This window comes from Podarcis erhardii (assembly GCF_964252035.2).
Source record: "Podarcis erhardii genome assembly, chromosome: 16".
NCBI lineage: Eukaryota > Metazoa > Chordata > Lepidosauria > Squamata > Lacertidae > Podarcis > Podarcis erhardii.
In genome coordinates this window covers 31217896-31234128 of record NC_138514.1, presented here as the reverse complement: position 1 = coordinate 31234128, position 16233 = coordinate 31217896, and the positions used below count along the sequence as shown (strand labels likewise).

The following is a 16233-nucleotide window of genomic DNA, read 5'->3' as shown; positions in this document are numbered from 1 at the left end:
GGAAGGGCAGAGATGTACATTGATGGGTTTCCTGTTTTAACTTTTCAAAACCTCTCTTTGCCTCTCAGGACCGTGTGGTATGAGCTCCAAGCCAGAGAGTGGCCCTTTAAGAGCCAGCCAGCCGAGGCGTTGATCTGGCAGATTGGGAGTGGCGAAGGCATGAAGCAGGTCCTCTCCACAAGCAGCTTGGGGAAAGAAGTTGGAGTAAGTGGACAGGGGATTCTTCCATTGGCAGCTGTGCTTAGTACATCAACCACCCGGGGCCGGCCCAAGCGTTAGGCAGAGTGACAGGATCTCAGATGTTGGAAAGGGGGATAGCGGTGCTGTGTTCAGAGGACAGGCCTGCCTTGTGCCTCCTTAGCTAGCCCGCCATGTGCTGGAGGATGCTGTCTAGCCTTCATTATGGGAGAAGCACCGTCTTGTCCTTTGCTTCAGTCCCCAAAATGTCTTGGTCCGGTGGTGTGGGATGATGGGAGTTGTAGTTCAACAACACAAGAAACTGCCTTATACCGAGTCAGACTATTGGCCCATCTGAGCTGATATTATCTACCCTGGCTATAATTCATTGGCTCTCTGGCAGTATTAAACCTGGGTGATCTATCACTAAGCTATGGTCCTTCCCAAACAACTGGAGGCCTATAGGTTTCCCACACCTGTTACACACCTGTCTTCTGACTGCATCCCTGTGCAGGACCAAGCCCAAAGTAGCTGGGAACAGCCCAGGCACCCACAAATTGGTTGCTCCAGAAGCCGAGATGGTAGCTAAAATGTCCTCCCCTATCACAACAACCCATGAAAGCAACCCCAAAGGATCCTGGGAGCTGTAGTTAAGTGCGCTGAGAGTTGCTAGGAGACTCCCATTCCAGTCACAGTTCCCAGAGTTCCCTGGGAAGGTGGCTGGATTGTTAAACCACTCTGGGAAATCGTAGCTCATTGAAGGGAAACTCAATTGCCTCTAACTCTGGAGCCAGGATTGAAGCTTAAAACTCCTTGCACCTCCCTTGTTATAACAACCCATGAAAGCTGCCTTTAGAGTGCTCCCCAGTCTGGTCATGTTTCTCCCTGAGCTGCTTTTCAAAAACATGCCTACCCTTGTCATAGCCCCTTTCAAGCTGAAGTCAGTAACACAGCTGCCTGTTAAAAATGCAATGCCGTCTTTTTAGGAAATTCTCTCTGCGTGTTGGTCTTTCGACGTTGGTGAGCGTCCCAGCTTCACTCTCTTGATGGAAATGCTTGAAAAACTGCCAAAACTCAACCGGAGGCTCTCTCATCCAGGACATTTCTGGAAATCAGCCGAGTACGTATTGCCCTGTGTCCGCTTGCCTCTAAGCTGCTTCCGGAAATCACAGTTGATTATGCTGGTTGGGGACCCAGTATTTGCAACGGGGTGAAAGCTTCTGTAGGTTCATGCATATTTGCATTTAACACACTAACACTGCAGGCCCATGTATCTTTAGTGTGCCCACCAGTGCGTCACAAAGTTGTGAGTAAGCTTGTACATGGTAAACCATGGTTTGCAGGGAGAGCTAACAAGGCGGCATCCAAAAATTGTTGAACTCCTATTCCCATCGCACCTAGCCTTTGCCCCTGCTGGCTGGGGCTGATGGGAAATGTAGTCCAACTTTTTTAGAGGGTGCCATTTTGTCTCCCTCTGCAAGCCATGGTTTACTGTGTTTGAGCTGATCACCCTTGGCATATGACATAAATTTAAAGTGCACAACTTCCCACAAATAATTCTGGGAACTGTAGTTTGTTAAGGGTGCTGGGAATCATAGTTCTGTGAGGGGCAAACGACAGCTCCCAGGATTCTTTGGGGGAAGTTACTTGCTTTAAATCTATGGTGTGTACATGGTCAGAGTCCTGCCCACTGCTAAGGAGAATGTCTGAGATCCCCTGGGTCCTAACTTCTCGCTACCTCTGCGAGAAAGACTCCTTGTTAGGTTACCAGCTGCCCCTCCTGAATTCACTTGTGGGTTCAGAGGGGCATATACGCGTGTGGTAATTCAGCACACACCTAGGCACAAAGGTCTTGCTTTCAAACAGCTACACCTCCCCTACCCCCAACCAGACTATCTACAGAGAAATGGGGGGAAAGAATTAAGGCTCCTAGAGTAAGCGCGCTGTTCCAATCTCTGCTTAAAGATACAAGCATCATTCTGCTGTGTGCTGGGATCACAGGAAGCCGGCTTATACTGAGTCAGAGCCTGAGTCCATCTTGCTCAGGGTTTCCTGCACGGACTGGCTGCAGTTCTTGAGGGTCTCATGCAGGGGACATTCCCAGCCCTACCCGGGTGCAAAGCAGATCCTGTACCGCAGAGCCCTTCAAAGCTAGCTCTTCTCTACGGCTGAGTTTTTAACGGTGAACTAACGCTCCTTCTCTTGTCTTTCTCCCTTTGCCTTTCACCTCCTTCCTTGTAGGATGTAGCTACTGATGCAATAGTTGGGTTCTGCCTTGCATGCTTCCTTGTCTCCTAACCCACTCAGCAACTTGGACAACTGCTCTAAATGTGCGCACGCAAGCACACACAAAAAACCACACATGCTGCCAGTTTTTAATCCTCGGATGCCCCTGCTGCTTCTACGAATTCCTTTCCCCCGCCTCTTCTTGGTGCGGGCTGCTGTAACTCGAAATAACCATTCCTGTCTGCAAGAACTGTGGCGTTCTACTAACACCTGGTCCAGATTAACCCTTCTTCCGAAGCGTTTTCAGCGGCTGCAGCACTTGTCACTTCGCCTCTTCCTGTCCCAGCATTCTGCTCCTTCCTCTATAGACTTGCCCCCAGCGGTTATTTCTCTGAACTTTTACCAACCAGCATCTCAAGCAAGTTTGTAAGCAAACACCCAAACCAACCAAGCAGTGTTGCGTGCTTCTCCTTTTTGGTGGGGTGAGAGGGGCTTTAAGGAAATTAATAAATCCATCTGTGCATTTTTGGGGCTGGACAGCAGCAGCAGATTGGAAAACTGCTCTCAAGTCTGTTAAGTTACAGCTTCAGTTGGGATAATTCTTGATGTGCATATTTCCCCCTCCCTCCCCACGAGAGATGGGTTAAGAACAAGAGCGTTTTCAATCCGTTAATTGTTTAATCGGTTAAATCTGTGTAAATTCACACAGGAGCAAAGCTAGCCGTCTTGAAGCCTGCAACTGTTTTTCTTCTGTTTTTCTTCCTGTTTATTTATCATTTTGATCTGCCTCTCGCCTTTCTGGCTTTTCTGAGAGAAGGCAGTTTTTAACAAGTTCTTTGTATTAAAAAATAATTAAAAATAAATAAGGACTTAAATAAAAACAACAGCCCGCTGCCTGGTTAATCTTCTGCGGGCAGTTTTTAACTATGACCAACTTAACTGACTAAATTAATGTCAGTGCAGTAGCTCCTAGTTCGTTAAAAAAAAAATCCTAATCCCATTTGTGTGTTTGAGGCAGTGTTCAACAGGGGCCAGCATTGTGGGGCATGCTTTTGCTTGTGTTTCTGCTTCTCGCTTGTCCCTTCAAGGTGTAGCAGTGGGAAATCTGACTTAAGAGCAAAATTCAGAGGGGCACCTCACCCATGACATTTTTCCTCCCCAGGGATGAGCTCAAGGGCAAGAAAGCCAGTGCTATCCACTAGAAATTTGATTCCGTTTTCACTTGCGAGCAAAGCTACCTAATTCGCACTTTGGGAAACAATAGGCAAACTGAATCTCAGCCTCCTTTTGAAATTTATACATCCTTGCTCTCCAGCCCCCCTGCCCAAACCCCTTTTGAGTGAGTTCTCCTTCTCAGGAGGCCATGGCTGAACTGCTCTCCTTGGATTTGGAGGTGAGCCTGGTTCAGTTGACTTCCTGCCTCAGGAGGCTGTGGACGCTCCTTCATTGGAGGTTTTCAAGCAGAGGTTGCATGACCATCTGTCATGGATGCTTTAGCTGAGATTCCTGCATTGTTGGACTAGATGACTCTTGGGTCCCTTCCAACTCTACAATTCCATGATTTGGCAGAGGAAATCCCCCTGCTAGTCCTTTTCTAGACAGGAGAGTATGCCCCCAGCTTTGTAGTAGCAGAGCCAGTGAACTTTCTGCTTTCCTCCTCAGGGGGGGTGGTCCGAAAGGGACAAGTAGGGTGGGCGATCTTGTCCAATCTTCAGTGCTTTATAGATTTTCATTGGACCTGGGTAGGGAACTAGCAGACCCTAAGATGTTGCTGAACTACAACCCCGCCCCCCTTATCCTGAGCTAGCTGCAGTGATGGGAGACGAGAGGGCAGCAACATCTGGAGGGCAGGAGAGCTTCCTTCGGGTTTGTGTCCAAGTAAACTAATGTGGAGGGGGAGCAATTCATGGAGGCCAAATTCGGCGGCAATGTGTCTTGACCCGGCCCCAAAGTATGTTACTTTTCCTGCTCACAGACTGGGTCAGAAACTTGGTGCTCCTGATCAACATGGCGCAGCAAGAGAAACGCTTTGCAAGTGACGCTGCGTATCTGTCTGTAAAATAGGTCACGCCCCTCTCCAATGAGAAATATTTCCATATCAGCAGAATGTCATAGGTGAGGTGCCCCCCCCCCAAAAAAAATCTTCTCCCCAAGACGTTTCCTAAGTTGTACAGTTTCTGCTGTTTTCCTCCCAGACCACTGCGGTGTTTTGCTCTCTTGTGTTAGTATACGGAACCAATTAGCTCATCAGCAGCACATGTTGTTTTTGTACAAGGTCTCAAAGTGAAACTGCTTAATTTCCCTTTTTTCCCACCCTCCCTTTACCCTCCACCTTCCTCTTCAGCATTAACAGTAGCAAAGTTGCCATCCGGTTCGAGCGATTTGCCTTGGGAGATTTGGAATCCAGTAATCAAAAGATATAGCTTGTTGTGTGTTCATGGTTATCTCTTCATTTCCACCCCCCTGGAAAAATATATATATATATATCTGTGTCACTCACACACCTGGAAGTGGATCATCGGAGTCCTCTGCAAAGTTTCCCAAATAATTGAAGGGCCATGGGGAGATGCGCTCCCCTCCCAGGCCCCCAGCGAGATTTCATTTTGACTTTCGTTACTTTTGCTTCTGACATCTTGAGTCAGCATCTTCTTTCCTTTAAAAATGTTTACATTCTGATGGACTGTTGTTGTCTTCCCCTTGTGTGAATTATATTTTTCATGGTTAATAATAAATGTGATAAAAGGTTTTTTAATCTTAAAAAACAACAACCCATTTCCCCTCTCCCTAAATGTCCAACTGGCACTGTTAAAAACAACCTGACTATGAATCTTGGTTTCATCTGTGAAGCAGCGAAGGTTTTCTGTTTTGCCCTGTGGAAATGTTCGATCTGTTCAAAATGGAATTTGCACACACCCCCTTGGGGCATGTATACATGCAAAGTGTGAACTGGTTTGGAACTGGTTCAGCCGCCTCAGCTTGCTCCCAGAGAATGCTAGGAACCGTTGCTTTTGTGAAGGTGTGCGGAAGGAAATCCCATATTCCCTTTTGAGAAATACACTTTCCTAGCCTGATTTGAGAATGATAGCAGAGGCAGAATTTGGAAGTGGTTTAAATTTGTGTAGACAATCCCATGGTTTTTCTTTTAAAAAATAAGCTTAGAGGCTGCTGAAGCAAAGTGGAATAGAGTCTATATATTTCTGGGGAGATCTTCAAGTGTGAAATGTTTATTGCATTCAACGCTGTTTAAATGCAGCGTCGAACCCTGTTTGCTTTCCAGTAGGCGTGGATTCTCCAGAAATATAATGGCATCGGGTGATTGGCAGGTGGGTGGACCTATCAAAACTGCCCCATGAAGGGGTGGGTGCTTTTGAATCTGGCCTGCTGGACAAGAGTCGTCTCCCCCCCTCTGCTCCCCTGGCATAGAGGGTAGTAGGTGATCATTTTTTACAGCAAGCTTCCTACCTCATGGTTTTTGGGGAAGGTTTGGGGTTTTTTTGGAGGTATGTAGGGGTATCTAAAGAGCTGGAGACACTAGAAGGGAACTGAATATGACTTTTTTTCTGGAGGGAGTTGTCACTTTCTGAACAGCTACTTGTGTCTCCCCAATAACCACTATTTCTAACCCTTTGAGGCAGAGCTGGTCATTCTGTGGAACTCCATGTGTTTTTGGGTTTCTGGTGTGTACAAGGGGGTTATGGTAAGATTTTTTGTGGGGGGTGGAAAGAGGGCACTTGTTCCAGTGATCCTCTGATGCTTTGTGTAAGCTGGATGTGGGGAGCCCTTAGCACTCCAGATGTTTCTGAACTACAGCCCCCATCACCCCCAGTAAGCCCAACGGACAGGAGTGATGGGAGTTGTAGCCCAGCAAAACCTGGAGGGCCTGTGTACGCCTGGTGTAAAGGAGACACAGTTCCTCATTCCACTCCTTCCAAAGGATCCCAGGTGAGGAATGATAAAGAGGGTTGCTGGAGACTGTTTGGGGAGCGGGACCGTGTTATGTCTGTCTGCTGAGGGAAATCTCAAAAGTTTTTGAGGACTTAAAAGTGGTAATTTATTAATGCTGCTGTTGCCCTCTTCCAAACAAGCAGGGTCTACCCAAGAAGAATCCTCACTAATGGCTCCAATAAGTGCTCAGCCTTTATTATTATTAAGAGCAATTTCCAAAATATGTAGGCCAAGGTATGGTAGTGGGTTAGTCTTCGGGGTTGGTGGCACAAGCACTGTCCAATAGGTCCTTTGTGGCAGGGTAAAGAAATGTCACAAGGCAGTTGTTTGTCTTGGTGGTCCACCAGTCCTGCTATTTTCTTAGAAGACTGTGAAGAAGGGGGGAAAGCTCATTTGAGGCTTTTTCTGTGTGGTGATAACTTGTTTGGGGTTCATCCTGAACCGTTGACCGCACTCCTAAGTGTTGGAGACGGAAGCCTACTTCTGTGGGATAGAACAGTTTTTGCCTTTTTAAAGAAGACAGACTGAAGGCAAAACATCTTATTGGAAGGGAGCTTAAATGCGGTACCTTCACACTGAAAGTACTTTAGAGAAGTACCCTTTTTTGAGGGGGGCGGAGAGAGAAGAGGTGTTTCTGGTTACTGCGATGCAGTGAAAAGGCCACACCTGCCCAATACATTTACGCAGTTGTGGCTTCCCCCAAAGAATCCTGGGAACTGTAGTTGGTTTAGGGTGCTGAGAGTTGATAGGAGACCCATTTTCCCCTCACGCAGCTACAGTTCCCATCCCTCACATCCTTTAATGTTGCTCTGTACACATTCTCTGCACATAGAAAGTGAGCATTTCAGGGGGAAAGAGTTCTAACCTTGCCGTGTTCAGTTTTTTTATGAGCAGGGATTTTTGTGTGTGTGGTGTGCATGCGCATTCAACCACCACAACAGACGGACGTGGTACAGACATGTGGCCCAGGCGCAGGTCAAACACTGAAAGCTGCAGTTCTGGTGGAAAGTGCAAGTTGTTTCATGTAAGCCACATAATATCCACAGTGCAACTGACGGGCCCAATTTTGGCTGCTTTATCAGTACAAGGATCCAGGTCCTTGGATTATAATACAATGAGATTCACTCATGCTTGCAGGGAAAAAGAGTTGGTTTCAACTTGCCTGGGGTTCCAACACTTGCCACCAACAGGAGGTCTTACCCTAAGGATTCTTACTAAATTATTTTAATTCCTGTTGCTCTGGGGAACTGTAAACCCCCTCCCAGCATTGCATTCTCAGTTAGGATCATTCTCACTTTGGCACACCTGAAATTAATAAAACTGCAAAGGAAGAGGTAGCAATTCAGCATGCATCAAACATCGCCCTGAGTGCCCAAGAGCATGATGGGAATATCTCTCTTTATTCCCAGCATCTGGGAATGTACTTGCCTAACAAGGGGTGACTAACTTGTGGCCTTGCAGGTGTCGCTGGACCTCAGCTCCTATTTGCTCCAGCCAACTTGGCCAGTTGAGATGATTTCAGCCTGGAGTTCAGCAACATCTGATTGACCAAAGATCAGCCATCCCTCAAGAGAGAAAGAGAGACTGTCTTTATAGTCATTCGTAGCTCTGTTCTCCATAAATCTGGCCTAATCCTTTCCCCTGCAGCTATTTAAGCTTTAAAACGTGTGATCGTTTTCAGACTGAGGGCCACACTTCCTCCTTTTCAACTTTCTGAGGGCCACATGCCAGCAGTGGGCGGGGCCAGAGGCAAACGTGGGCGAACCAATGATTGCACAGTAGGCTAATTTCAGCATGCTGACACACCCCTTTCTGTCCTCCATTCAGACAAGCACGTTGCATTGTCAGTGTTCAAGGATACGTTGGAGCCAGGCCGAAATCCTTGGGGAGCGAAGCAGGGAGAGTGAGAGGCAGTGACCCGACACTGTTTACATTGCTGTAAATCCAGAGTCACTCCACTAAACCCAGGCGGAAGGCAGGGTGGTGGCAGGGAATGAATGGAGTCCTCTCAGCTGTGGCTGTAATTTACCCACTTACCTAGAGTAAGCCCAGTTGAATTTGATGAGACTTACTTTTAAGAGGAAACAGAATGAATTGCATTGTACATCATTGCCGCAGGAGCATTGGACGGGGGTGGGAGGAAGGAATTTCTGCCCCAGTTCGTTCCTAATTATTTGTGGGTTTTCCTTTTTGTGGTGATTGTAAGCGAGTGAATTAGCACTTGTGAGGCCGTATCTTTTTTTCTTTTTCTTTTTGGTGAACCGCAGCTGCACATTAAGGGTCCCCCCTCCTCAACCGCAACTTTGACGGTGTTTGTAAAATGAAGTCTGTAATATTGGTGAAAATGGATGTGTGTTTGGGGTTTTTTCTCTCCCCCTTTTCAAATGTATTGTAAACTTTGTACAGTAAATATATTATAAATATATATATAAATATATAAATATATTTTCTATCAACTTGAGTTTGGTCTTCCAGAATGGCTATTAATTTAATTTTAAAAGAAATGGTTAGTATTAACAGAGAGCTCTGAGTTTAGTCTGTGCAACTGTTTAAAAAGAGAGAGAGAGAAAGAAAATAAGTACATTCTATGCTAATGAAATTCTGGATATTTTAGAGTTCTTTTAAGTGAATAAAACTTTGCTCTGGATGAAACACCTGAAGTTGTGTGGTTGTGTATGTGTGTGTTGTTGTTTTTTTAAAAAAATATTGTCCGCCTGTTATCTATTCTTGTTTTGAAAGTAAAAAAGAAATGTCCTCGAGGGTCATCTTGTACAACCTCAAATCTGCTACTGCAGCATCTCTTTTTGGTGGCTACTTGGGCTCTGCTTAAAATCCTGTAAGGAGGTCTCACTACTTTCCAAGGTGACCTGTTTCACTGTCAAGCAGCCCATTTTTTATGCCCCCTCCAATGTTGTTGGACTCCTCTTCCCTGTCCACTGAGCTTTCTTGGGTTCCTGATTGCTTAGAGCAGGGGTCAGCAAACTTTTTCAGCAGCGGGCCGGTCCACTATCCCTCAGACCTTGTGGGGGGCCGGACTATATTTTGAAAAAGAAAGAAAAAATGAACTCCTATGCCCCACAAATAACCCAGAGATGCATTTTAAATAAAAGGACACATTCTATTCATGTAAAAACACGCTGATTCCCGGACTGTCCGCGGGCCGGATTGAGAAGGCAGCTGGGCCGGATCCAGCCCCCGGGCCTTAGTTTGCCTACCCATGGCTTAGAGAGCCAGCAGGATAGGGAAAACACTCTTCCATCATTTTCAGAGCCATTCCAGTGGTTCACTGGAAACTCTTGTGAGCTGTAAAAAGAACACCCTGCAGTGACTCGTCAAGCCTTGTGCAAGGAAAACCGGCATTTAAAGTTTTGCTGCTTTAAAAGAAAAACTCCAAACTGCTGGCAAACCGTATCAAGCAGAGAGTCAATAACAGAAGAGTGCTGCTTCTCAAGGACACAATGGGCACTTACAGTACAAAGAAAAGAAGTGCATGTTATACGTATTCAACTTTGCACACTTCAACCCCCCCTCTCTCCCTGGTGCAATTAATGCCTATTCAAATAAACCACTTACCACAACTTTTATGAGGCTCATAAACAGATTCTAAATAAACCCATTGAGCTGGAAGAGGTGCAAAGAGCCATTAAAAATCTAAAAAGCTCTAAGGCACTGGGCATTGACTGGCTTACAGGGTGTTCCACAAACAATTTAGCAATGTGTTATGTACACACTTAATGGCACTATTTAATGAAATCCTAGATGGGAATAACAGTGCTCCCCAAAATGGGGAAACCTGATTTAGTGTAATGTGGCACTGTGGGTTAAACCACAGAGCCTAGGACTTGCCAATCAGAAGGTCGGTGGTTCGAATCCCCATGACGGGGTGAGCTCCTGTTGCTCGGTCCCTGCTCCTGCCAACCTAGCAATTGGAAAGCACGTCAAAGTGCAAGTAGATAAATAGGTACCGCTCTGGTGGGAAGGTAAACGGTGTTTCCGTGTGCTGCTCTGGTTCGCCAGAAGCGGCTTAGTCATGCTGGCCACATGACCTGGAAGTTGTACGCCGGCTCCCTCAGCCAATAAAGCGAGATGAGCGCCGCAATCCCAGAGTCGGCCACGACTGGACTTAATGGTCAGGGGTCCCTTTACCTTTACCTTACTGCCCAATTAGCCTTTGTTTGGAAAGTTTGGAAAGCTCTTTGTTACACAATTTAGCAAAAATTGGTCATCTTCGAGCAGTAGCCTTGCTGGATGTCTACAAAGCCTTTGATAGGCTGAGCTGACCTTTTGTAAAGTGGATTCGTGATATAGAGTTGGACAACCCAGAATCAAGGGCATGGCTCTCTTTACCTATTTCTCCAAGATTGCTCATGGGGGTTGAAAAATCCTTTCCTGCTTAACACATTGAAGGTGTGGTGAAGCAGATGTGAAAAACTTCCAGCACCAATTTCACTGCTGGTCTCTATTCAGTATCACCCATTCTGGGAAGCGTGGGAGATTCTTGACCAGGTGGGTTGGGAGCATGCAGGCTTAAGCAGTGTGGTTTTTTCAGCCAGAGTTCAGTTCTGGCATCTCTGAGGTGAGTACTATTGCAGGCCGGTGCTCCCCCACCCGCTTCTTGCCTTTATGCACTTTGGAGAAGCCCAAAATGATCATTTCAAGTCAAAACAAAAGCTGGCCAGTGTGTGCGCGTCTACACTTTTTTTTTTTTAGAACTATGATTTCACCTAGCTCTTAGCCGCAATTGGTCATGCCTCTACCATTGCACACACATACACTTGTCTGAAGGCCCTTCCCTGCTGCCCTAGCCATCTGCCTGAATCTAAGAGAACAAAGTAGGACTATTTTCCACCTTCCCATTTCGACTCTCTGGCACCCTAGCTGCATAACCTAGCAATTCTAAAATATAGACGCGCTTTTACTCTTGCAAGATTGAATGTATTGCCCTCGGCTTTACTTGAGGGACGATTCCAACAGATTCCACACGAAAAACGCTTATGTCCCTGTGGAGGTGGCAGTACCAAATCGGTGGCGCATGCCCTCTGGCTTGCGCTCTTTATAAAGACTTGAGGAAGGAGATTATCACCCCTCTTTTATTGTCCATTCCAGGTCACCCAACCACTGCCACAGTGCCCTTTCTCTTGGCAGATCAAGATGAGCAGGTGACAGCAAAGGTTGCAAGGTTTTTAGCTTGGGCAATCAGAATAAGATCCACTATTTGACTATTGATTCAAAACCCTAAAATGTATTTTATATAATTGACTTTTTATTTCTGTTCTTTGTATTTCATATTGTTGTTTTATTGCTATGACCAACAGCTGACGCAAATAAAGATTCATTCATTCATTCATTCATTCAATTCACTGCCCTAGCCATCTGCCTGAATCTAAGAGAATGGGGATTGGGGATGCATTTATTTGACCTGCATCAGAACGAGGGTTAACCCCCAAACCAGCTAGGGAGACAGCTTGCTGTAGTTTTTTGCACCACAGGCGGTGAATGCAAGTGTTATAAAACCAGCATCTGTTCAGGGCTGCCCCAAATCACCCAGAGACTTACTGTAACAACTTCATGGTGAATTCTGCCACCTTAAGCACTGGGCTTTTCGGAAAGATCAGCTTATGGACAAGATTTCTGGTTTAAATTGGTCCTGGTTTAATTTGAATCAGTTCTATTTTTTCTGGTTAACACCATTTGTTAGTTCTCAAGGTGATAGAAAATTGTCTGCTCTGGAACAGATAATAGCTAATGTTTCCACTTTCTCTAAGGGTTTGGTATCTATCATACACAAGGTGTTAATTGAAACTGAATTTGGCACCCTCACAGCCACGAAAACCCCATGGGGAGCCCAGCTAAGAGAAGCATCATTGAAATTACTGCATCTCTCGCCTGCTCGAATGTCATACATAATACCGGGTACCTCAGACGCTTGCTTGAAAGGATGTGGGGACGCTTGGTCAGTCATATTGACATTGGCTGAAAAACTGACATGTCAGAGAAACCAGTAGGAGAACACTTCAATCTCCCAGGACATTCTATACACGATCTCAAAGTAGTTGTCATATTACAAAAGAATTTCAGAAATAGACTGGAAAGAGAAGTTGCTGAATTACAACCTATGACCAAACTTAAAACCATGGAGAGACCTGGTCTGAATAGCGACATTGGATTCTTATCTCATTATGCATGATAAAGTTATTTTGGGCCATCCCATCCCTTGCTTTTTCCTGTAAGACCAATTGCAGTCGTTAACAGTCGTCAACAGGTCTACTACACCTATCAGCCAATCACCCATTCCTACCACCCTTCTGAGTAATATCCCTCCCCACCCTCTCACTATATATAAGGGTCTGGTGATTGTAACTTAAAAGGTAAAGGTAAAGGGACCCCTGACCATTAGGTCCAGTCATAGCCGACTCTGGCGTTGCGGCGCTCATCTTGCTTTATTGGCCGAAATTCGCACTGAAAGCCTAATGGGTGTGATAGATTGCGGCAGATATGCAGACAACTGAATTTCAAATTGGCAAAAATGAGAACCTCAAATTGACGGATTTGCCTTTCCCCTGTGAAAGCAACACCAGGGTTAATAAAGTGCCAACTTGTGCTTTTTGTGAGCTGCTGGTGCCATCTGGTGGCTGCTCCTCAGTGGCACACCTAGTCCATTTTTGCCTGTCAATATCTCTCCCTGAGCCACCAAACTCCCAGTTTCTCCTGGGGCGTGGTGAAACTATTAGCGAAATCATCCTGGACAAATGTTAGCTTGGGTTTCACTCCTAACATGTACAGGCCTGGTTTAGCCAAGCAGCAGGTGGTGGTGGTAGAGTCCTGGGCAACATTAGAAAATTGCCGGGCGCATTCGCCAACTGCAACTACGAGGAGATCTCTGGATGCCAAGATGGCAGCTGACGTCTCCATCTGGCTGGCCGCTCCAGCTTTCTTAAGCAGGTAAGCTGAAGAGCTCATTTATTTCATTTATATCCCACCTTTTCCTCCAAAAAGTACGTGGTGTTTATTGTAAGAAGCCAGCTAAACAAATAATACGCCAGCGTGCCAGTTCACATCCACCACCAACCCACAAAAGCACAGGTTAAAGCTGCACAACCCTAGACCTCAAATTGGAGCCATCATACGCTTTCAGAAAAAGGCACATGGGGCTGTCCTTCGGGTGGGGGAGGGCATGGCAGAATGTGCTCTGCTATCAAATATCCCCTGCCCTTGGAAATATTAAAACCAGGGATGGAGGACGGGGCAGTTAAACGAGTCCCCAAAAATCCCAAGTCCCCACCACAGCCTCAATCTAAGGCCAGGACAACGACCGTTTACATAAGCACCATACATGCATAACAGCAAAGAAGCTGAGAAAAGCAGTCTATAAAACTGCAGCAAAAAGCAGATACCATGTACAGTGGTATGTCGGGTTACATATGCTTCAGGTTACAGACACTGCTAACCCAGAAATAGTACCTTGGGTTAAGAACTTTGCTTCAGGATGAGAACAGAAATTGTGCTCCGGTGGTGCGGCAGCAGCAAGAGGCCCCATTAGCTAAAGTGGTGCTTCAGGCTAAGAACAGTTTCAGGTTAAGAACGGACCTCCGGAACGAATTAAGTACTTAACCCGAGGTTCCACTGTATTATACAGTTTCCTCTGACTATGCCAGGCATGTCCGAAGTCCAATTCAGGGGCTTAATCCAGCCCGCCGGTCGGTTTAATCTGGCCCCTGTGGCAGTTTATTTCCTGGGGTAAAATCCTAAAAAAGCCTAAACAACTTCAATCCTAAAAAAGGCTCAACAACTTCAACCCTGAAAAAAGCTCAAAAACTTCAGTCCTTAAAAGAGAATAACAACTTTGGTTGGCCCTTTGGTCGGCCCTCATGGCCCTTCATTTCATCAAATCTGGCCCTCTTTGAAAAAAGTTTGGACACCACTGGACTATGCGATATAGAAAACTGTAGAAACTTCACACATAATGACCAAAATTCAAGGGTTTGGCCGATTTCCTTGGCTCCAACGGCTAATGACTCCTCTGGAAGAGGGGGGTCCAGGGCTCCCCCTGCCTCCATAATCCCTTAAGCATAAGGTCACGTACTCCTTGCCCCTCCATAAGGTGTGAACTCAGCCTCACAATAGGAGGCAGGAAGCGATCAAGGGCAGCATATACTCCAGACAGAAATCCACCGGGATGGTGGATTGAATCCTGAAACTTTCAAAGGAGAAGCGCAGGAAATCCTTGCAGCTAGGGGACGTGTAAATACCTTTATTCTTTGGGGAAGAGTGTAGTTAAAAGGTGTTGGGATCTGGGGTTATTGACAGCGGTGGCTGATGGGCTCATGTTTCTACATGCCAAGCATCCCTACTTTGTGACGTATATTTGTGATGTATCAATAATATTATTGTATTATCAGTTGTCTTTTACCATTGGCCTTTTGTAAGGGAGGGGATCCCTCTCTGTGAGTGGGAGGGGCTGTGAATAATGTGGGTGGAGTCTTGTGCATGGAGCATGCGCAGTGGCATGACCTGGTAGGGCGAATGTCCTCTTGACTCTGGAGCATGCCAAAAGCGCAGGCTGATGCCAAAGGCATGCCTCACACTTCACACAGCAAATTAAAATACACATTTATATGTCAGGTATTTTACACCACCCCTCCAACTGAGTAATGGATGCGTCAAACTGGGGTTCGTAGTTAACTCTTTAAATGTATAGTGTGTGTACACAGTCCTAAACAGCATCACTGATCAGCTTTACCAGTTTTGCTCTGCTGTAGCTAAGGAACTGGTGAAGATATAATAATAATAATAATAATAATAATAATAATAATAATAATTATTATTATTATTTATTCCCCGCCCATCTGGCTGGGCTTCCCCAGCCACTCTAGGTGGCTTCCAAAAAAATATTAAAATACCATAATACATCAAACATTAAAAGCTTCCCTAAACAGGGCTGCCTTCAGATGTCTTCTAAAAGTCTGGTAGTTGTTTTTCTCTTTGACATCTGGTGGGAGGGCGTTTCACAGTGCAGGTGCCACTACCAAGAAGGGCCTCTGCTTGATTCCCTGTAACTTGGCTTCCCGCAGTGAGGGAACCGCCAGAAGGCCCTCGGCGCTGGACCTCAGCATCCGGGCAGAACGATGGGGGTGGAGACGCTCCTTCAGGTATACTGGATGCCTCCTTTAACCTTCCTTGGCGTGGATGTGACCTTGGGCTCCTCAGTCCTGCCGATTCATTGCATCAAATATCTCAGGAGAGCCAGCTTAGCAAGTACACAAGAGTCGGCTGAACAGGAACAATGGTTTATTTCCCTTATAAATTAAAACAGCACCACTAATTAACTAGCAAGCACACACACACACACAAGTAACCTGTGTTCTGTTGCTGTCAATTAAAGGTTGCATCAACAGTTTATAGCACTGGATTCTTTTTCTTGCTGCAGGGAATTTTAATTTTTTTTTTGGGGGGGGGGTGTTCCTGTCCCCTATGCAGATAGGGACCAGTTTCTTCACACCAGTTATCCCCGGGCAGGGCTTCCCCATGGCATCTGGTTGGCCACTGCGGGTGAGGTGGGCCGCTGGCCTGATCCAGGAAGCTCCCCCCCATCCCCGATGTGCTTGGATTTTATTTAGCACTTTTGCCATTTGTTCTGACAGAATCCTGCTCCTGCAGAGGTGCACTTCATTCTCAGAACAACCCTATGAGGTAGACTAGGCTGAGAGAACATGACTGGGCCAAGGTCATCCGCGTGTGGTGGCTGTGCAGGGGATCTGAAGCGCTGAGCTCCTCTATCCTAGTCCAACACTCCCTGAAGAAGGGAGTGGGGAAGCAAGGATCACACTCACGAGGCAGGAAATGGGTTCAAGCACAGTCATTGCTCTCCTCCCCGAGAATCCTGGG

At 46.2% G+C, this 16233-nt stretch overlaps 1 protein-coding gene across 1 annotated transcript in view; it reads left to right on the top strand.

Moving 5' to 3' along the window:
- Nucleotides 1–5516, top strand: part of KSR1 (kinase suppressor of ras 1) — a 107216-nt gene extending 101700 nt beyond the window's left edge. The window contains 3 exon segments of the mRNA XM_081843679.1: nt 69–204; nt 1164–1297; nt 4748–5516. Of these exon segments, the coding sequence (XP_081699805.1) occupies nt 69–204; nt 1164–1297; nt 4748–4826 (349 nt within the window). The 3' untranslated portion in view covers nt 4827–5516.
- The last annotated feature ends 10717 nt before the right edge of the window (nt 5517–16233 follow it).